The sequence below is a fragment of the Triturus cristatus genome, chromosome 3_2 (assembly GCF_964204655.1).
Source record: "Triturus cristatus chromosome 3_2, aTriCri1.1, whole genome shotgun sequence".
Lineage (NCBI taxonomy): Eukaryota > Metazoa > Chordata > Amphibia > Caudata > Salamandridae > Triturus > Triturus cristatus.
In genome coordinates this window covers 851,388,313-851,411,284 of record NC_140584.1, presented here as the reverse complement: position 1 = coordinate 851,411,284, position 22,972 = coordinate 851,388,313, and the positions used below count along the sequence as shown (strand labels likewise).

The 22,972-nt window shown below is 46.9% G+C and overlaps 1 protein-coding gene across 1 annotated transcript in view; it reads right to left on the bottom strand.

The window, feature by feature from the left end:
* The window catches only part of SUPT6H (SPT6 homolog, histone chaperone and transcription elongation factor), a 1,106,805-nt gene that overhangs the window by 847,719 nt on the left and 236,114 nt on the right, over positions 1-22,972 (bottom strand). Inside the window, exon 6 of the mRNA XM_085649126.1 lies at positions 13,773-13,857. Coding sequence (XP_085505252.1) covers positions 13,773-13,857 — 85 coding nt within the window. The remainder of the gene's footprint in view (positions 1-13,772; positions 13,858-22,972) is intronic.

Genomic DNA, 22,972 nt, shown 5'->3' with positions numbered 1-22,972 from the left:
CGCAAATCTGCCTGACCAGTTCATCCATAGGGCATTGCCCTTCGACTGTGGGTGTGGAAACCTGGCGGCGAAGGTTGGGCATTTTGTGTTTTCGGCGGTGGCGAACAGGTCTATGTCTGGTTGTCCCCACTTTTGGAAGAAGGGGAGTAGAACTTTGGGGTGTAGTTCCCATTCGTGGATCTGTTGTGTGTGGCGACTTAGGAGGTCGGCCACTTGATTGTGGATCCCTGGGAGATGTTCTGCTAACAGGTAGATGTTTTGGGGAATTGCCCATCTCCAGATTTGCTGTGCCAGTTGGGACAGTTGGAGAGAGTGTGTCCCTCCCTGTTTCTGTATATAATACATTGTCGTCATGTTGTCTGTGCGTATGAGGACAGTTTTGTTCTTTAGGTGAATTTGAAAGGATTTTAGTGCTAGGAACACTGCTAAGAGTTCCAGGTGGTTGATGTGGAGCAGTTTTTGTTGGCTGGTCCATCTGCCCTGAGTGGTATGGTGGAGGAGGTGGGCTCCCCACCCTGTGAGAGATGCGTCTGTAGTTAGCACAACTTGTGGAAGAGGCTCTAAGAACGGTCTCCCTTTGGACAGGTTGATGGTGTTCCACCATTTCAGTGATCGAAGTGAGCGACTGTCCACCAACACCAGATCGGTAAGTTGTCCGTGAGCTTGGTTCCACTGTTGTGCTAAGCACTCTTGTAAGGGACGCATTTGAAGTCGTGCGTGTGGGACTATGGAGATGCACGACGCCATCATGCCTAGGAGCTGCATGAACACTCTTGCTGGAAGAGATGGATGAGTTTGAAATTGAGAGATGAGATTTTGTATACTGGCTATCCTGGCTGTGCTGGGATAGGCAATGGCTTTGGATGTATCTATGGTTGCTCCTAGATACTGATGTAAGTGGGAAGGTTGTAGGTGGGATTTGGGGTAGTTGATAGTGAATCCCAAATCGTGGAGAGTTTGAATCGTGCGATGAGTGTGGAGAACGCATTTTTGGTATGTATTGGCTTTTATGAGCCAATCGTCCAGATAGGGGAAGACATGGATCTGTTGTCTTCTGAGATGCGCTGCCACGACTGCTAGGCACTTGGTGAACACTCTGGGTGCTGTTGTTACTCCGAATGGGAGAACTGTAAATTGATAGTGTTGCCCATCTACCACAAATCGTAGATATTTTCTGTGAGCGGGATGCATAGGGATGTGAAAGTATGCGTCCTTGAGGTCCAATGTGGCGAGGAAGTCTCCCTGTTGTAAAAGTGGGAGGACTTGTTGGAGAGTGGTCATGTGAAAATGATCCGAATGTATATACTGGTTTAGTAGTCTGAGATCCAGTATGGGCCTTAGTGTTTTGTCCTTTTTGGGAATGAGGAAGTATAGAGAATATACCCCTTTTCCCTGATGTTGAAGGGGAACTGGTTCTATCGCATGTTTTTGTAACAGGGATTGAACTTCTTGTTTGAGGAGAGAGAGATGATGCGAGGACATTGGACGTTGTTTGGGCGGTATGTTTGGGGGGGATTGTATGAGTTCGAGGCAGTAGCCAGACTGGATAATTTGTCTTACCCACCTGTCTGTGGTGATGGAAGTCCAGACAGGCAGGAATTGTTGGAGTCGTCCCCCGACCGGAGTGGAATGGTCTGGGGGGAGTGGTGGTAAGTCACTGTTTGGTGGCTGGGGAGGTGCGGGTGTTGTTGTTGTTGCCCCGTCCTCGACCTTTGTTATTGTTTCCCCTATAACCTCCCCGGAAGTAACCTCTGTTAGGGGATGTTTGTCCAGAATTTTTAAAGGTGGACGTGGTCTCAGTTGATGTGTTTTTGGAGCCTCCTCTATAAAAGGAGCGACGAAAGGAACCCCGGTTCTGATGAGACTGCAGTGCTCCCATAGACTTGGCAGTTTCATTATCCTTTTTCATTTTTTCTAATGCAGTATCCACTGCAGGGCCAAATAGCTGCTCTTGGTTGAAAGGTTGAGCTAGAATTGCGGTTTGAACCTCCGGTTTAAAACCGGAAATACGGAGCCAGGCATGTCGTCTGAGTAAGACGCCAGTATTGACCGCTCTAGAAGCAGTGTCTGCTGCATCTAAGGCGCATTTAATGGAGGCATTAGATATTAATTTGCCTTCTTGGATGAGGTCAGAGGCCTGGGACTTAAAAGGTTCAGGCAGATGCTGCATAAGGTCCTCAAGTTGGTCATAATGCGCTCTATCATACCTGGCTAACAGGGCCTGGGTATTCGCAATACGCCAATGGTTAGCCGCCTGCGCGGCGACCCGTTTGCCCGAGGCTTCTAAAAGCTTAGACTCCTTGTCTGGGGGAGGCGTTTCTCCAGTTGTCTGAGAGTTAGCGCGCTTCCTGGCATTTGATACGACTAGGGAGTCTAAAAGGAGCTGGGCCTTAATGTATGCAGGGTCTTGCGGGGCTGGTCGGTACTTTTTTTCGATGCGTGGGTTGAGCACCCTAGCTCGAACAGGGTCCTTAAAGACTTCAGTAGCATGCTTTATAACCCCTTTGATCATGGGCAGTATGTGGACAGTCTTTTGTGACTGCTCAAAGGTATCAAGGAGGAAGTCCTCTTCAATGGCGTCTGTGTGCATTGTAACGCCGTGGAATGTTGCTGCCCTATTTATAAGTTGGCCGTACCCTAGGTGGTCATCAGGAGGGGAGGGCTTGGAAGGGTAGGTAGTGGGGTCAGGCATGTCAGGTATAGGATAAGACCAGTCATCCATGGGTGCTGGGTCTGGGAACGTAAAAGGGTCGTTTGGGTCAACAGGATCATCAAATAAATCAGGGTCCGCCCCTCCCCCTAAGTCATCATTATCATCCTGTGGAGGAGGTGAATGATAGGGAGATGGTAAAGGTAAAGGTAAAGGAGAAGCAGGAGGAGGAGGGGGGGACGGGTTAGGAGGTAAAACAGGAGAGGAAGGACGAAGTGGTGAAGTAGCACAGTCCTTTTTCCGTATGGGAGCTGGGGGAGGTGTAGTGTCCAGCTTCCGCTTTTTATATGGGATGGCAGTCACATGTCCCGTTTTAGGATTGATGTAGATCCGCTTCTGAGTAGGATCTGGTCGAAAAAGATCATCTGGCTCCGAAGGTGGTGTCTGTGACGTCCGCTTCGGGTCTTTATGAGCTTGTTTCGGCGGGGACGCAGTTTTCGGCTCCGATGATTTTTTCGGGTCCGATGGATTTTTTGGTGTCGACTGATTTTTTGGTGTCGACTGATTTTTTGGTGTCGACTGATTTTTTGGTGTCGACTGAGGTTTCGGTGCCGACTGAGGTTTCGGTGCCGACTGAGGTTTCGGTGCCGACTGAGGTTTCGGTGCCGACTGAGGTTTCGGTGCCGACTGAGGTTTCGGTGCCGACTGAGGTTTCGGTGCCGACTGAGGTTTCGGTGCCGACTGAGGTTTCGGTGCCGACTGAGGTTTCGGTGCCGACTGAGGTTTCGGTGCCGACTGAGGTTTCGGTGCCGACTGAGGTTTCGGTGCCGACTGAGGTTTCGGTGCCGACTGAGGTTTCGGTGCCGAATGAGGTTTCGGTGCCGAATGAGTTTTCGGTGCCGAATGAGTTTTCGGTGCCGATGGACTTTCAGGCATCGATGTTGAAGAACGTTTCGGTGCCGGTGGAGACTTCGGTGCCGAGGAACGTTTCTGTGCCGAAGGAGATTTCGGTCTTGGAGCCTGTTTCGGTGCCAACAATGGGTGTTTGGGTGCCGAGGGTGTTAAAGGCACAATTAGGTGAGGTTTGCTCGAGCCCGAGCCACCCACAGGCTTAGATGTCTTCGGAGCCGGGCCCGAGGGCGGGGCTTCTGAAGAGGATTTCCGGTCGCGACTGGGCCCAACTGGCGGAGTCTTGACCACTGCTTTTTTGGATGGGGCAGGGGCAGGGGGGGTGGTACTCACACGCTGCCCTGGAGTGATGAGGTCATCGGAATCGTCGGCTTCGGACACGATCTCGAGATCTTCGGTGTCGTCTTCGGGAACATCTTGAGCAAAGATGTCCTCCGGTTCTGGAGCTGGTTTGGCCATAATATGGCGTCGAGCTCTTCGGTCCCGGAGGGTCTTCTTCGAACGGAAAGCGGAACAAGCTGGACAGGTGGACTCGTTGTGTTCCGGCGACAGGCAGAGGTTGCAAACCTCGTGGTGGTCACTGTGGGGGAACTTCGCTCCACACTGGGGGCATTTTTTGAAGGGTGTCCTGTCCATCAGCCGCTTCCGGAACCGGTCCGAGTTGATGTCGACGTCGATGGAATGAAGATTAAAGAGTTAAATCGATTGCTGGAAGTTTTCTGCTGGAGCGGAAAAAAGTTCATCCGAACCCAATGGCGGAAAAAAACAATCTGCCGATGGAGTGGATGCCCATGCGCACTGTTGTCCAGGGGAGGAGTCACCAACCTCGTGACCAAAGGCTTCTCCGAAGACAACAACAACCTGCAATCATCCGAGCCCAACACCAGATGGCGATCTTATCCTCAGTGTGTGATCTGCAGCTCATATGCCTCGAACATTTAGCAACAATAAGTCTACGGAGTTCACAATAAACTGTTTCATCAACTGTAATACGATGTTTACAGTGTATATGATTGTATGTGCTTGTCAGAAGAAGTATATTGGGAGTAGTACCCGCAGTCTTAAACTGCGTATTCAAGAGCATGCCAGAGCTATTAGGAATGGCAATGATAAATATCCATATACAATGACAAGAATTTTACATTTTATGTAATCGATCATGTGAAGAGGCCAGAACGTGGAGGTGACAGGGAATTGCTTTTGAGGCAACGGGAGGCGTCATGGATATGCTGTCTAAGAACTGTGAAATTTGGACTCAATATTAATGATGAGATGCATCATTTCCTAGAATATATCAAAGGATGATGTATATATGAATATGAAGGATGACACTGTAAAACATCTAAGGATGTTGCATATATGTGTATGTGTAATGATATAGTGATATAAAAATATATATATTTTTTTAATCATTACAAAAAATTTTGAGACACGTTGTTAATCTACTTAGTTGAATATCGGTGCCATAATGTGAACTTGATAATAGAGTGGTTTGTGTCTTTAAAGCTCTTGGAATTATTTTCTGTGTGGCCATATGATATAGCCTTAGATATGCCAGTTATACAATGCACAATACCTTCTAGATTATATATTATACTAAATCTAGAATTAGGAATTGCTATAGGCTTTGACATGTGTCTCCTAATATGGGTAAATGACATTAGATGGAGTCGTGAATGGATTCAGTGTTTGTTAACGTTCACGTTTTTAATTAGGTTTCCGTTTACAAATGTGGACTAGCCGTATAATATGCATTAGTGGATCGCCTCTTAAAATACAATACATTCTATACACTAGTGAATGTTGTTACTGTAAGAGATATGGGATGTGGCATGCCTGGCAACTGATTCACCCAATATGGCTACCGGGCCTTAATAATATATATGTATATATATATATATATATATAGATCAAAAGAAGTGCGAATTAGTTGTATAATAATTTGTGTACATGAACAGAAGCATCTATATATTATCATATATTATGGAATGATGCAGATATAAATTACGAAACAGTTATATGTATGAGTGACATGGGATGCAATGCATGTGGCAACTGACCAATCCAATATGGCCGACGCGCTTTTAGTAGCGATTAGGGCCGTATACACTAATTAAAACATGTGATAAATAATGATATGCAAATATTGAGATCGCCTTATCAAATTGGGTCCCGTTTAGCTAGATACTCGGGCTGTTTTTTACTTAAGAACTATAATGTTTATCAAAAGTAAGGGTTATGGAGAATGGCTCTAATACGAGGCACGAACAGCTCCAATACGGCTGCGCGGTTCGTCTGTGATCAAGCGTATGAATATAGAGTGACTTTGGTCACATGACAACCCTACGTCTGGTTGGAGAGTTTAAAAACGCGAGGTTTACGAACACACTGTTTCGCTAAAAAATTGGATGCCGACTACATGTGTGGACGGTTACCACACCGTTACCGGTAAGCTATAGAGTAAATAGATATTTTATATTATGTATCAAGTTGTTCGCGTTTTAGACTCCGCTTTGTTAAAGCTCTCAACAATACACAACATTATAGTTTAATCATGCGGTGTATATACTCATTTTGAACTTCACTACTTAATTTGGGAGCTTTAGAGTTCACGCCTTGGTCCGTTACTCATTATTATATCTAATGAACCGAACGCATTTAAAAATGGCCGCTGTTGTTAACATGTGGCTTGTAGCAGTATTAGTTCGTGCGATCATTAATATTTGACGGGACATTTGTATACTCAATTTGAACTTCACTATTTTATTCGGGCGGTTTAGAGCTCATGCCCTGGTCTGCTATTTACTATTACATTTAATGAATCGAACGCATTTAAGGCTATTTGTATAAAATCGAAGATACGCGATGAACATAATTGTGTTTTGAGTCTATAAATAGAAAAAATATTTACAAACAAACATTTGGTATAAAAATACTTGAATAATTATTGGCGAACATAATGACATGCATATTGATTGATTGGCTTTATTTCGATATATGAATATCATAAAAGCTTTACAACAAGTAAAAATAGTCACAGTTATTACAATATATACAAAAGAGAAAATAAAAACAGTGACATGATCCAATAAAATACAGTTAAAAATAGAATTAAATTGAGACTGACAGCCTTTTTGCACCAATCAACCAAGACCACTTTAGAAATTTTGACACCCCACAAACCAACAAGGTGGATGTGTCGGACAATAAGATGCGTAGGGCCACAATATGCTGGCGAGTACCTAAAAGTCTACACAGTGGTTTGAGCCAGCGCCTCCTAGGTGTACAATAATCTGGGCATTCAAAAAGAATATGTGCCACTGTCTCGACCCGCGTGGGACAAAAGGCACAGAAGGGGGAGGACTGGAGGGATGATTTCCACCGGGCTGTTAGGTCGCCTACAGGTAAAGTCCCCACTCTAAACTTGAAGTACAAGGCCCGGTCAAAGGGAATGCGAATCATGTCGAGATATGGTTCATAGGCCACCACGTCTTTAATCCTCAAAAAGGCTGCGGTGGAATTGCAATGACGTGGATTGACAGTGAGCTTATAGGAGACCCATTCCCAATACAATTTCTTTATCGTGGCTTTAGGTGGGGCAGATCGAGTGGCCCAAGCTTCACCAAGACCCAGCTCCCCTAAGAGGCATTTAACGTCCCTTAACCATTTGATCCTATGCCAGCCCCCCATTGCCATAACCTCGGACAGTGCCTCAGAGTAAGAGGATAATTCGGGCACCCTCCACAACCGGGCCCACAGGAGCAAGGGACGCAGTCGTGCTTGGTCTGCAATCGATCTGCAGCCTAGATCCAGCAGCACAGGAACTGTGGGCGTGCTCAAAGGGAGAGCCATGAGGTCTTTCAGAAATTTGCTCTCAGATTTTTCTAGTACTTCCAGGTTACATGTACCCCACAACTCCGCCCCGTATAAAGCAGCGCTAGCCCCTCTGACTTTATAAATCTCCACAACTGGGGCGATAGGTTTAATTGTGGAAGAACGTGGTTTCCTAAGCAAAACACCACCCACCCTTTTGTGGGTGAGGAGCATCTTATGGATATGCGGGGTCCAGTTCAGTGAATCGCTAAGGCGGATTCCCAGGTAGTCAAACTCTGATACCCTTTCTAAAGGAACAGAGTTCAAGGCCGGGGGACGCCCTAGTTTCTTAGGAGGATTCATGATCAAGAATTTGGTCTTGTCGACATTGATCACCAACCCCCTAAGGGAACAAAACTCCTGGAAGCGGTTTAAAAGTTTTTGAAGGCCCTGGGGGTCTTTGAAATGAGGAGAGTATCATCTGCAAAGAGCAGTGTTGGAATCCGTTTGCCCGCCAGGGAAGGTGCGTCTGCGGGTTCTTTTAGCAGATACTCAACCACCCCATTCACATAAAGGGAGAATAGGGTGGGAGCTAGCACACATCCCTAGCGGACACCCCTCCTCACTGGAATCCTGTCAGTTTTCTCCCCATTCATACCCCATCGCACCTGCGCATAGTTGCCTGCGTGTAATTTCATCAGGAGCGATTGGCTATAAGGGGGCAACCCCAGGCCCTGCAAGACCCTCCACAGTTCCTCCCTAGGTACCAGGTCAAAGGCAGTCTTAAGGTCAATAAAGGCCAAATAAAGACTGCCCTTGCCCAGCACGACCACCTTTCAGTACAGGACAGCCAATCTAAAGGCCTGCTCAGTGGTCCCAGTTCCAGAGCGGAATCCAGCCTGAAGATCTGACAGAATGTTGTTGTCATCCAGCCATTGGAGCACCCTCCCCAGAATCAACTTCCCTACCACCTTTTGGGATGAGTCAATAAGGCTTATGGGCCGATAGTTGGCGGGGTTGTCTCGACATCCCTTCTTAAATATAGGGACAACCTCCGCCCCCTTCCATGATTCAGGTACAGGGCCCCCCCCCCCCAAAATAGCGTTGAGTAGGGTGGAAACCAGCTTCCCCCATTCCTTAGGCTTGGCACGTAGCAAATCACCGGGTATCCCATCAGGCCCAGCAGCTTTTAGGGGTACCAGGGACTTGATTACGACCTCCGCTTCTCTGGTGGTAAAAGCATCACCCTCACTGACCCTTGTGTAGTCTGCCAGAGGAAAGGAGTCAATAAAAAACCCCTCAGGAGGAGTATAGAGGGACAGGAAATGGTTGAACCAGTTCTGGGCTGGGATGTTGCACGTCAGCAAAGTGCCGACAGGCCTGTCCCTAGATCTTACCAGACTCCAAAATCCCCTAGCATCCCTGCCCAAACTTGCCTCCGGAAGGTCCGCCCAGAACTTTTCCTCCCACTCTCTTATTGCTACTTTTATAGTCTGGGAGTAGTCTTTCCTTGCGAGCCTAATTGCAGCTTGAGATTTAGCTTTAACAGCACCTACCAATACTTTTTTCTTTTCCCTGCATTTTTTGGTAAACCATCCATGCACTTTAGGCGGCTTCTTCCTATTACCAGCGCGGGGAGCCATGCTTGGGACAATGAAGAGATTGCTCAGGGCCCTGGTTAAGTTGCAAAAAGTCATAGTGACTTCCTCAGGCAAATGGGTCAGCGAGTCCAGCTTACACTGTGCTGCAGCTAGGAGCACCCCTATAGCTGCCACTTTCTCTTCTGCCATAGTAAGCCTAGCCCACTTCAATCGTCTGCCGCAGTTAGATGGGTAAACTTCGTGGGTGTTTGGTGCTATGCGGGATAGAGTTCCCCCCTGATCATTAAGCCACTGGGGAGAGAGGGCAAGTGAGAGGAGATTGTGATCACTCTCAGTTGTCGGTACAACCTCCATATCCCTCTGGATACTCCATGAACTGGCGTCAAGAAGAATATAATCTATTCTTGACATGTGGTTCGGCCTGTTATAGGTATGGGCTCCTGCTGAGTCAGACTTTGTCCTCCCATTGACAGCCCTAAGGTCAAGTTCCAAGTTTAGGGAATTAATCTGTACCGCCACTTCGGTCCACCTCCTAATGGGGGGCAAGGCTAGGGCAGGAATCCCTCTCCTGGAGTCCTCCTCATCAATACCCAATATATCGTCCAGGCCCAAGGGCTCAAACGTACAATTCAGGTCTCCCGCCACCAGGACGCGAGATTTGTTGGGACGCTGCCTAAGCGAGCCTTCTAATAGAGCTATTATGGGAGATTGTAAACCGCCCTTCGTACCTCTAGCATAGATATTAAAGATGTCCAAAATCAGGCCACCCCGTGCACCCTTTATTGAGATGTTAAGAAGATCGGGTGAGTTGATGCGATGCTGAACCACCTGACAATCAAGTGAGACAGCAACCCATATGAGAAGACCTCCCGAGGGGCGTCCCTTCCCTGAAGAGGGGGCTACAGCAGGAACAAAATAAGATGAATAACCTACCTTGTGGCAGGGCTCCCTACACCATGTTTCTTGGAAAATGCAAATAGAGTAACCCTCCACAAGAGCATTCCAGTCAGGTAGGCCCAGCTTCCTCGAGATGCCCGCAACGTTCCAGCTCAAAATCCTAAGGTCTGGATCCGCCACAGCCGGCTCCCCGCGGGGCTCGGGGTTAGGTGTCCCCTCCGTCTGATCTATTAGCCCTAGTCCACTGCCCCCACATTGGCCCCCTACAGGCAGGTCAATAACCTGCGCTAGGTGGGTGGCTTCATCTGGTGGTGAAGGAGGGATGGTATTACTTTTACCCAACTCGTATGACTCAGGGGCGTAACCTAGACTTAGGAACCCGGTGGCCACCCCAGGAATCGGTTCAATATCCAGGCAACCTCCCATGATATCCAGGACAGGCTACTGGTTGGTAGAATGGGGGAGGAGAAAGGGTTCTCAAAATAAGAAAAATTGTTACTCCAACCCCCACTTAAATGAGTACCATTATAGTTTGCTACAGGCCTTGGGTAGAAATAGGTTAAATCTACTACACCGATGCCAGCTCCCCCAGTACCATGCTTCTGGTTGCAGATCGTTTGGGCGACCCTACTGTCTTTGAAATTTACCACCACACAGTCTCCATCTAGGTGCTTATGTCCATAACCTACCCACCCTTCTCACTCCTAGGATCAGCCCATCTAGATCCCTAGGTAGAGGTCTGTTAATCTTTAACCAGTGCAGGGTTTTGTTTTTTAGTGCCTGATGGGATTCATAGTGATCATCCTTCAGACAGGGTACGTTTGTGAGTATGACGACATACGGGTGGCACTCTGGGGGCAAATTCACAGGTGGAATTTTTAGGGCCGCTTTGGGGGGCGGTGCTTCTAGCTGGGACGCTTTTGGGAGATTAATACTATTTCTACTCGGATGGGCTTGTTCAGCGCCATTGCCATTCCTCCTGGCCGCCGCACTCCGCGCTCGACAGCTCCGCCTATCACTACCCCAGCCGACCACCACACTACCTTGCAATGCAATGTTCGTGACCTGGGGCCCGCGCCGGCATATGCCGCAACTCCCAGGCTTTGCGCGCTGTGAAGCTCTGCCGTCTGCCGGAGCCACAACCGAGCCACTGCCACATCAGCTGCCGGCGCACTCCACTTGAGCCCTCTCCTCCGCCGCAGCTGCACAGCTCCTCCGGCCTCCCAGGCGGTATGGCGCTCTTATCGTCTACCAGCACTGTCAGAGTCAGGGGCAGCCTTGTAAGGAGCAGCCGCTCCACGCCACTAGGGAGCCCCAGGCAGTCCGCCCTCGGATGTCACCGCTCCTCTGCTGCGCCGCTCCGGCGCCCCACCAGCAGAGCCAGGCTTCAGATCGTCAGGTCCACTATTTGCGTTAGGTCTTGCTTTGGGCCTGGGAATCCAGGCCCGGGAATCCCCGCACGGGCCCCCGCGTTGCAGCTCCCCAGTGTGCCGTTCCTTCACCGCATACCCGCCGGCACCCACAACCGCAGTGCACGCCTTGGGGTGTCTTCTCTCCTCACTGGATGTGACTGCAACCAGCCTCGGGTGGCCCCACCACGCGCGTCTGGCCGCACGCACGGTGACGCACAGCCGCCCGCGTCTGCACTCAAGTCCGGGGATCCCCAGCCCACCTCAGACTGCTCCGGGTGCCGCTGCAGGTCTGCGGCTCACTGCGGGGTCAGGATTCCGCCAGGTGGGTGCGCGGCCAAGTCAGCGCCCCTGCCGCTTATTTGGAGTATCGTTTAAGTGGTTAGGGCCGGATAATTGTAGGATCGGTAATTTTGCTCGCCGGAGCTCCGGGCTCAAGCAGCCATCTTTGCTGCGAGCTAAGCTCCGCCCCCCATATATCTTTATATTCTTAATGTCGGCCATTTATTGAGAATCATTTATGGTGGCAGGAAACCTTTAAAATAAGTCGGATTAAAAACTCACTTCTACACTCTGTATCAATGCATCAAGACGGCAAATTACGTTTTTGATTACTATGGGAGGATAAGTGCAAAGTCTGCTGAAATGGAATAATGTTTCGATATAGTGCACTGGCCAGAAAAAAAAAAGTTTGTAGAAAATGGCCAGTAAAGTGGAGTTACGGCCAGAGGTGGTAATTTTAGAAGTGTGGAGAGCGGCTCGATTCTCCGCAGCTTAACATCCTGTGATTCTGTGCAAATCACTCAAATTGCTGATGCCTAAATTTTTTTATTTTTTTTTAAACACATAAATGTGCTGTTGTGTGATGTAACTGGTGCTCGTGTACACTGCTCTAGTACATTTGGGTCAAGTTCACGCTATACAAAATGTGTAAAAAAAATCAAACACTCTGTTGAAAGAGTTAATTTGAAAGCGGGTCTGCATGCAATTTAGTCTGTATGTTTTTGTAATTTCGGTCAAATTCTTGTCAACAGACGTGACAATGTGTAAACCGGAAAAAAACATATGCCACTATGTTGGCGGAGTGTGCTGTACAGATTTATCCTTTGACTTTTGACATTTCTGTTTCAGCCATTAAACACAAAATAACGAAATCACAATATTGCACCCATTTTAAAGTAGATTCCGAGAAGAAGGCGAGGTGCTACAGTCATCCATCCTCTGCTTCATATGTGGAAGAACATGCGCACGTGCATTTCCATATAGCTTCCGGTTAAGCATAGTAACGTAAGTGAGCAGGTTCTGTCCGGTACTCAGTGACTGCGACTCTAGAACTCGAAAGGGAGAGTACCTCAATTTCTCAGTAGGGGTATAATAATACTTTGAATGGGAGCGTACCAGCACTTTCAAAAAGCAGACCGGTACGGGGGGGGTGGGGGGCAGAACTTCCCAAACTGAGTGATGCTACCCGTTCATGCATGCCATTCTGTGTCTGGTTTTCAGGTGGGAGTGTTCGTTAGGCAGTGTGTGTATTTTTTTTTTACTGGTGCTTACCTGGCGCGCATGATATTATTGTATTTTAATTGCAATTATATAGCAATTACTGCCCCTGACTAGGCGTCAAAGCGCTATTCGGCGTGTAGCACGTTACCCCAGAACCCAAAAATGATTAATGATTGGGGATGTTGCTTGAGCAGATGCTAATGCACGCCCTCGAGAGGGTGGTGCGCCTGTCTCGTCCCGACCACTCTCCAGTGTGTTGCTCCTTAGATTTTCTTTCTAGTTTGTGAAAATGAGTCACCGAGCGCTGCCCTGGGACAGACGGACGCTTCCCTGTTGCTGTTATCCTAGGCTGGACATGCCCGCCACGGCCTGTAATTAGCTCCAGGCATGTGTAAACAGTCCCCCACAACGCGCACACACCATGCTCCCCCAAAGGAGCATTCCGAAATCCAAGCAACCCGTTTTACAGCTCACTGAAGCCATATACAATAAGCTCGCGAATGGTGCGTGCGCGATGCGGGAGCTGCTGGTGTGCGTGCGCTGTTGCGAGCAGCAGCATATGTTTTCAATTATCGCGCCCGTGTCTGGGCACGATAATTGGAAACATATGCTGCTGCTGCGCATAACAGACACCAATAGGCCCTTGGCGGAGCTGTGCGCCCGCCTTTGGCCAATTTCGTGCTGTCTTTGTAAAAAAGACGCACGTAAAGACCAATAGCGTGGCCCAAAAGGAAAAGCACACGCACTAGCGTGTGCGATTCCTAGGTCAGTTTCCAAAAACCCCTACAAGAGGTCTCTTATTGCTCAAGCAGTGCTGTGCACTGCAACACTATGCGCGAGACCTAAAAACCAAACAGCACAGCAATGTTCTGCAGTAGCACACAACCTCAACAATAAGATATTTGATAGAGTGGCATGTCTGCTGGCGATTTCAATCCAAAGTTTATCAGGCTGAAATGATCCCCCACCATCAACACCTGCTGCACTTACGTGTCAGTGTATCCTTGGATCTTCTTCCTCCACTTTTGCTTCTTTAGAGGTTGTCCATCATCATCTACGATGAAGTCATCTATGTCTGAGGATGAGGTAGAGACAAGAAATTGAGACATGGATAACAGAACTTTGAGGCAAGGTGAGAATGGGTAACAGAGTAACAAAAAGGACTTGAAATGAGAGGGGGATGCACTTCAGCCTCCCACCACATACCATTAATACTTTAACTTTGCTTAATCGCTGTCAGAATGTGATCACTGCCAAGTACTTTAAACGCAATCAGAAAGAAAATGAAAAACTCAAATACAGAAATTGGCTAACTTCCTAGGTTATCCAATATTGGTCTGCTGAACTTGGACACAGACGGCTAAAGAGACATACAAAAAAAAAAATTAAGAAAAACAAACTACAAATCCTCTTGGACGCAAACTTAACTTAGGGCCCCCAAACAAACAGCATAATAAAATCTTTTATCCCTCTGCTCAGAATCCTAAAAGAAAATGTTACTTACCAGTAGACATCTGTTCTTGGCAGGTAGAGCTGTAGATTTACATGCTTTGCATGCTCCTGCCACCTAGTGTTGGGTCCAGATGTTTGCAAGTTGTTTTTTTAGAATAAGTATTTTCCAGTCACGAGGCACGGTGACTCCTCCTTTCAGTGATAGTGTGCATGGGCATCAATTACATTGTTTCCCGTTCGAGGATGGGTATGGAGTTAGTAGGATAGTAGAGAATTCCATGCGTATGTATGTAATAATTAAGTATTTAACTGCAAAAGGCATAGGTACCAAGGGAGGCGGGTGGACTCATGTGAATCTACAACTCTACATGCCAAGGACAGATGTCTACTGGTAAGTAACATTTTCCGTTCGAGGCATGTGACCTGTAGATCACATGCTTTGCATTGACTATACAGCAGTTTCCTCCCAAAGCCGTGGCTAACCTGTAGCTGTTTCAGTTGTTCTAAGTACTGCCTGGCCTACATTTGCTTGTTGTCTCGCTAACACATCTACACAGTAATGCTTGGTGAACGTGTGCGGTGTAGACCATGTTGCAGCTTTGCACATGTATGCAATGGGAATGTTTCCTAAAAAAGCCATAGTAGCCCGTATTTTGCGGGTGGAATGAGCCGTAGGGGGTATTGTTAATGTTCTTTTAGCTTTTGAATAGCATGTTTGAATGCATTTTACAATCCACCTTGCAATGCCAGATTTTGAGATAGCATTGCCTTTGTGCGGTGGTGTAAAAGCCAAGAAGAGTTGCTTTGTCTTACGAAAACGTTTTGTCCTTTCAATGTAGTATAGTAAAGCTCTTTTAACGTCTAATGTATGACGAGCTCTTTCTGCTGCAGACTCTGGTTGAGGTAAAAAACAGCAACTAAACAGATTGGTTTATATGAAAGGCAGATACTACCATTGGTAGGAATTTGGGATTAGCACAAATAACTACTTTGTCTTTGTACAAGGGAAAAAAGGGTTCTTCAATAGCTAATGCCTGAAGCTCACCTACTCTTCTTGGTGATGTTATGGAAATGAAGAAAGTCACTTTCCAATTGAGAAATTGTAACTCACACTTGTGTAATGGTTCGAAGGGTGGACCCATTAATCTGGGAAGAACAATATCGAGATTCCACGCTGGTGCAGGTGGAAGTGTTGGAGGAATTTTTCTTTTTAGTCCTTCCATAAATGCTTTGATCACAGGCACTCTAAAAAGGTACAAATGTCCGTTTTGCAGATATGCAGCAATTGCAGCAAGATGTAGTTTTATGGATATGTACGCTAGATTTGAGCGTTGTAAGTGCAACAAGTAGCAGATGATATTTTGTACTGAAGAATTTAACGGGTTGTTATTGAGTAAATAACAAACCGTTTCTATTTGGCTACATAGCAAGCCCATGTAATAGGCTTTCTGGCCTCTTCAATCATATGCATACAGTCTGGCGGAAGGTTTAGATTACCACACTCTAGGACTTCTGGAGCCAAATCGCAAGGTTCAAGCTGCTTTGGATTTGGATGCCTTATGTCTCCATGGCTCTGAGTGAGGAGACTGAGTGTGAGGCGTAGTTTGTGATGCAGAACTCCTGAAAGCTCCAACAGGATTGTGAACCATGGTTGACGGGCCCATGTCGGAGCAACCAGGATTAGTTTTAGGAATGTTTGCTTGGGCTTTCAAACCACTAATGGAAGGTGTGGGAGAGGCGGAGAAGCGTAGGCAAATATCTCTGACCAGTTCATCCATAGGGCATTGCCTTTGGATAATGGGTGTGAATACCTTGCGGCAAAGTGAGGAAATATGAATTTTGTGATCAGTTATGTCCCCTATCGTAGACCCCAACGGCTCCATGTGCATGCTATAAGTACATGTATGTTCCCTCCAGTTCCAGTTATGAAGACGCAAATACATGTGCGTCCACCGTCAACATGTCCTCTTTCAGATCCGCCATGAATGGGTCAGATATTCCATTCCTAAGTATGAAAGGCCACCGACTTTATGTGGTTCACTTTCCACATTTTACAGATTCAGGCGAGTAGGCCCTGAATTCTGCCATCAAGCCTTTTCCTGCTTTCTGCCTCTGAAAGCTCCAGTCCGAGCCTGCATCTGTATCCATGAACTTTGTCCTACTCCCTGCGCGGCTAACGGTGCCTGATCCAGCCTGTTGCCTGCCAAAAACTGTATTTCACCTTCAAGATTATCTGCTCCGCTCCTCATCCGATGCATTCCTGTCTAGTAGTTTAGGTAAACATTCTTCCAGCTACCGTGCTAAGGGCCAGGCCTCGCTGTCCTCATGCAAGTAATTCATAGCCCCTGTTACCATGGAAGATTCCTGCCCCCTCGCATCTCATGTAGACACTTAGACGCTTGTACACGCACTAACAGTCAGTATAGAATAGATTCCGTCCGAGAGACCTTTTCTTTTGGATAATACAGTTCTTTAAACATAAGATATTAGATATGATTTGGAATTAGGTTGACATGACCCCCCAGACTTCTGTCTCCACATGTAGAGCTAAATGTCAAGTCCCCTTCACCCTCTAGTTGCACGTCAATCACACGTCATGCGGCTGCGCGCGCATCTCTGCCAAATATTTCTGCTGACATTGCAGGATTCTCTTATGGATCCACCCACTTGTGACATCATGTTTAATGACGTATTTAGTTACTCCCATGTTTACGCCTATTTTCATTACGTATGTGTATTATATCTGTATTATCAGCTGTTACGCCTCTTGCATCTGTCTTAATGTAATGCTTTCCATATAAATACCATTACCTGTCAATAATGTATTGCCTTCCTTCCTGAACTTTCGTGGTGATGGAATTTGAAGCCTGCAGTTCGAACTGTAATTCCTTTGTAGAGGAATAAAGCCTTTTAGAACCTCTAATACCACGGATTCTGCCTCTTATATTTACTGAGTTATTCTTACTAGACTTTACCGCATAAAAAATAGTACCGGTAATGAAATATTTACCACAAAAGCTTGGGCATTTTGCATTGTGGTGAGTCGCAAACAGATCTATTTATGGAAAACACCACATTTGGAAAACTGGGAGGAGATCCGGAGGATGAAGTTCCCACTCGTGGAACTGTTGTCTTTGTCTGCTGAGCAGGTCTGCAATTTGATTGCTTTCTCCTGGTAGATGTTCTGCGAGGAGATGGATGTTTTGATGAATGGCCCACCTCCAAATGGTCTGCGCGAGGTGCGACAGTTGGATAGTGTGTGCCCTCCTGTTTTTGTATATAATACATCACTGTCATGTAGTCTGTGCGGACAAGGACAGCTTTGCCTATAAGGTGGGTCTGGAATGCGTTGAGCGCTAGGAATATTGCTAGCAGTTCCAGTTGATTGATATGAAGCTGTTTTTGCATCAGATTTCACAACCCTTGAACAGTGAGTCTGGAGATGAGCTCCCCAACCTGTGAGTGATGAGTCTGCTGTTAGGATCATCTGTAAAATGGGGTCTATAAATGGCCACCCTTTGGATACAATTTGTGGGTTCCACCATTGGAGCGAGCGATTGGTGCGGCCGTCCACCAACAATTTTCTTTCAATTGACCGTGTGACTGATTCCACTGACAGACTAAACATTCCTGAAGGGGACGCATATGGAGTCTTGTATGTGGGGCTATTATGATGCAAGAGGTCATCATTCCGAGTAACTGCATGTATACTCGTGCTTGAAGGGAGTGATTGGATTGAAACTGTGAGACCAGAGCTTGAATATTTCTGATTCTGGCCGCACTTGAAAAGGCCAGAGCATTTTGAGTGTCCAGAGTGGCCCCCAACTAGGTTTGTGTCATTGAAGGTTGTAGATGTGACTTAAACAAATTGACCGTGAAGCCTAGACTGTGCAGCAGATGCAGTGTGCTTTAAGTGTTTGAGACGCCTTTGGTAGGAACTGGCTTTGATGAGCCAGTAGTCCAAGTATGGGAAGACATGAATGTTTTGTCTTCGCAGGTGAGCAGTGACTACTGCTAGGCATTTTGTAAACACTCTGGGAGCAGCGGTGACTCCAAACGGAAGCACTTAGATTTGGTAGTGTTTGCCCGCTATGACAAACCTGAGGTATTTGCAAAGAGCAGGATGTATTGAAATATGGAAGTATGCGTCTTAAGTGTAGAGTAGACAAAGTCGCCTTGCTGTAGGAGAGGAAGGACCTGTTGGAGAGTGACCATATAGAAGTGATCCGAATCAATGTATAGGTTTAATTCTCTGAGGTCCAATATAGGCCTGCGAGAACCGTCCTTTATGGGAATGAGAAAGTAAAGGGAGTACACACCTGTAAATGTAAATGTAAATTTGATACTTGTATAGCGCACTACTCACACACAAGGGTCTCAAGGCGCTTGTACGAATACCGCTGTGGAACCCATCCTGGCTTTCCCTGTGAGGCGTGCACTCCTGGGCACCCCCAAGGTGGAGGCCAGGCATCCTTAGCGTTGTGGGGGCCGTTGTGGAGATTAAGCAAGCTATTGCCCAGAGTTGCAGAGTGGGACTCCATGAGTGGAATAGGCACAGAGGCTAGAATTATGATGTCCGTGTAATTTTTTAGCCCAAGACCCGCCGAGGCGGGGAATTGAACCCTGGTCCCGGGCTAGACCTCTGCATCAGGGTCTGCTGCTCTAATCATTGAGCCACACTTCTCCACCTGTCCGTCTTGATATTGTAATGTGATATTGTAATGTGACAGGTTATATAGCTCCTTTTTGCAAAAGAGAGAGAACCTCTTGTTTAAGGAGGTGTACATGTTCCAGAGACAGTTTGTGTGATTGTGGAGCAATGTTTGGAGGGTTGGTGGTAAGCTCCAGGCATTAACCAGATTGGATAAATTGAAATAACCATTTATCTGAAGTGATGGTATTCCAGACTGGGGGAAATTGAGAGAGACGCACCCCGACAGGTGTGGAATGATCGGGCGGAAGAGGAGACAAGTCGCTGTTTATTTACGGCAAGGGAAGTACGGGGTGTGTTACTTTTACCTCTTCCCTTCAGCGGCGTAGCTAAGGGGGGGGGCGGTGGGGGCAGACCGCCCCAGGCGGCACTATTTAGGAGCGGCGGCCGCGCAGCACTGGTGGCCCGTTGCGAATGCGACGGCCTTTATAATTTATTTGGGGACATTCACTGACACTACTGTCAGTCATTACACTAGTGTCAGTGTCCCCAAATAAATTATAAAGGCCGCCGGAGCAAGCAAGCCTCTAATGAGTGAAATAGTGCGCACTGCACGCCCGGCGTTATAATTAATTAAAAGGTGCGCATGTCCGCCAGACCCCCGGTGGGCCTCTCTGAGCCAGGCTCTTTATGAATTATGGTGCGCGGCGCGTGCCGCGCGCGCAGATGTCTCCGCGAGTGCGTGTGGGGCATAGGGTGGGGCTGGTGTCGACCATACACATGGTCATGCTCATTGCGCAGAAGCGCAATTAAAAGTGCGCGTGCGCGTGCCACGACGAGGCGAGGTGAGGCATCCCACCAAGAGTCACTACTGAGAAAGAGACCGACCGTCAACATGCGGCGGCCCCGGCCCGGCCATAATTAATTAATACTAGCCCCTGCGGCCTGGCTAGCCAGTCTTACCCTGTCTTCGGCTGCCTGCTCGCGTCTGCCTCTGAAGCTGCAGGCTGCCCAGGCCTCAGGTGAGTCTGTGTGTTCTTTTTCAGTGTTTATTCCTGTCAGAATTGTGTTATTTGGCAATGGGCTGTTAATAATAAGCTGCAGGCACTGATTAATGCCACTCAGTTACCTCCAATCACGGAGGAAATATTTCAGGGATCGCGTGTGTTGACCGGCCCTAAGGTGAGTGCCGATCAATTTCAGTGTATTTTGCCACAAAACCTTTTACTGTTTAAAATGCAACCTCGCCAGGATGGGAGGCAGGGACTTACCCATTCAGGTGACCTACCCCGGGATAGGAAGGGGCTTTCTTCTTTACAAGACTCGAAAATGGAGCAGGCTCGGTGGCGTCAGCTCTTTGTGCCTGTGTGTTGACCTGCCTTTATTTAACCAGAGCTGTGCAGGTTGCAAAGCTTGCTTTTTGTTTTAACTTGCGCAAAGGCGTACAGAAAACTTTGAAACTTTCTGTCACGACTCAAACCTTTTTCAGGACGAGTCAAAAAAGTTCTGCGTCAGACGCACTCTTTACAAAGTCGTGTTCTTTCCCAGAATAATACATTGTGCATAGAAAGAACTTCTCAGCAAAGGGTGAACTTGCAGAGAGGAATGCAGCGTGCCTTTCCTAGCTTGGCTGTGTTCAGTTAGGCAGTTATCACACAAATTGCGATTAAAATTATTTTGGAATTTACAAAAAAACTTTGCACGGGCAAAAGCGAATAGGGAAACTTCACAGAGCAACAACTTTGATAAAAGTTCACCAGTATAAAGCAAACTTTCCTCACCTCTACATAGACCCCTATTTCATTTCAACCTCACAGCCCTGCACAGGATACGGGCTCATAAACCGGGTCTGGTGGCTTAATGCATCCATTCACTCTAGGGGCCTGTGTTTGACCTCACAGTCACAGGTTTAAATCCTGGTGGGTGCACTCAGCCTTTCATCCTTCTGAGGTTGATAAAATGAGTATTATTGAGTTGGATGACAACAAACATCTGTTATTCAGTGCCAACATGCCCGTGTGGGTGAACGTGTGCTTTACAAATAAACATGTTATGTTTTATGAACCGACTGGCATTGCACCCCAAGAACTTCTGTTCTGAGCAGTGCTGTCACTGCCTGTCTTGAGCTAAGGCGGGTTTTCTGAAAAGTGCTGGTCCTGTTCAGATAAACTTTATGTTATATACTGAGTTGTATTATTTACAGCACATATCCAATGATTTTTATATAGGGTTTACCTTCCAAATATTGGCCTCTACTACCAGACAATTGTCAGCCAAGTGCAAATAATGGCCTAGAACATAATGGAAAGATTTGGAAATAAGATCTGGTGAGTCTTAGGGAAGGCGGTGTAAGGATTTGAACTCCGTCCTTGTGCAATGTCAAGGCAAACAGACCAACACCTGGGTGCAGCGCTACAGTTGTAGAGCCTGAAGAAAGTGGCACACACGCGCATTGTGGACTTATAGGGGCCTATTCACATAGGCAGTTTGGAGAACGTAGAGTAGAACTCGTGGAGGACTCTTGTACTTACTCTTACATGCCTGTGTATATTGGCACAAAACAATTACAACTGGAATAAAGTGACAATATCCTGGGAATATGTGTATACAATTCTTACAAATAGAAATGTATTTTGCCCTCTTTCAGTGGCAGCTAGCATCTATTTAGGGGGGGAGGGGGGATATGTGTGAAAGGAATATGCTACTTACCAGTATGCATCTGTTCTTGGCATGTAGAGCTGCAGATCTATACACTTTTGCATAGATCGCCATCTGGTGTTGGGCCCGGATGTTTGCAGTTTGTTTTTCTTCTTGGACAGTCTTTGGAAGTCACGAGTTCGGTGACTCCTCCTTCGGTCTGTACTGCGCATGGGCTTCGGCTCCATCCTCAGATTGTTTTTCGCCAGCAGGGAAAAGATGGAGCGTAGTGATAATAGTAAGAAACCCATGTGTGTTGTATCTAAATAAGATAGACTGGAACGGATACAGGTAGCCGGGGAGGCGGGTGGGCGTGTATAGATCTGCAGCTCTACATGCCAAGAACAGATGCATACTGGTAAGTAGCATATTCCGTTCGAGGCATATGAGCTGCAGATTATACACTTTTGCATAGATTATATAGCAGTACCCAGCCCTAGCGGCAACCACCGGTATCCGTTGCAGTGGTTTGAAATAGTGTCTTTAGTACAGCCTGGCCCACACTAGCTTGTTGTTTGGAGTGCACATCTACACAGTAATGTTTTGTGAAGGTGTGCGGTGTTGACCATGTGGCTGCTTTGCAGATGTCATCTAAGGGTATGTTCCCTAGAAAAGCCATAGAAGCCCCTATCTTTCTTGTAGAGTGGGCTTTAGGTGGAACAGATAATGTTCTTTTTGCTTTGTGATAGCAAATTTGCATGCACTTTACAATCCACCTAGCTATCCCTGATTTAGAGATGGGGTTGCCTTTACGCGGTGGAGAAAAGGAGACAAACAACTGTTTAGTCTTTCTGAAAGGTTGCGTTCTTTGTATGTAGTACAGTAAAGCCCTTTTAACATCAAGTGTATGTAGAGCCCTTTCCGCAACAGATTGAGGTTGCGAGAAAAAAACCGGTAATTCCACCGATTGATTAAGATGGAAGGGGGAAATGACCTTGGGCAGAAATTTTGGATTTGTGCGAAGCATCACCTTGCTGTGATGTATCTGTAAAAAGGGTTCTTGTATATTGAACGCTTGTATCTCACTAACCCTTCTAAGGGAAGTGATAGCTACGAGGAAAGCTGTTTTCCAAGTGAGGAACTGTAGCTCACATTTATGCATTGGTTCGAAAGGCGGACCCATTAGCCTTGTAAGAACTACGTTAAGATTCCATACAGGGGAAGGTGATGCCCTGGGTGGAATTACTCGTTTAAGGCCTTCCATAAAGGCTTTAATAGCAGGCACTCTGAACAGTGATAAATGATGTCTGTTTTGTAGGTAAGCGGCAATTGCTGCTAGGTGTAGACGTATGGATGAATATGCCAGGTTACACCTTTGAAGATGGAGCAGATAGCATATGATGTGCTGTATGGATGCATCTAAAGGGTTGATTGTATTGTTACGGCAGTA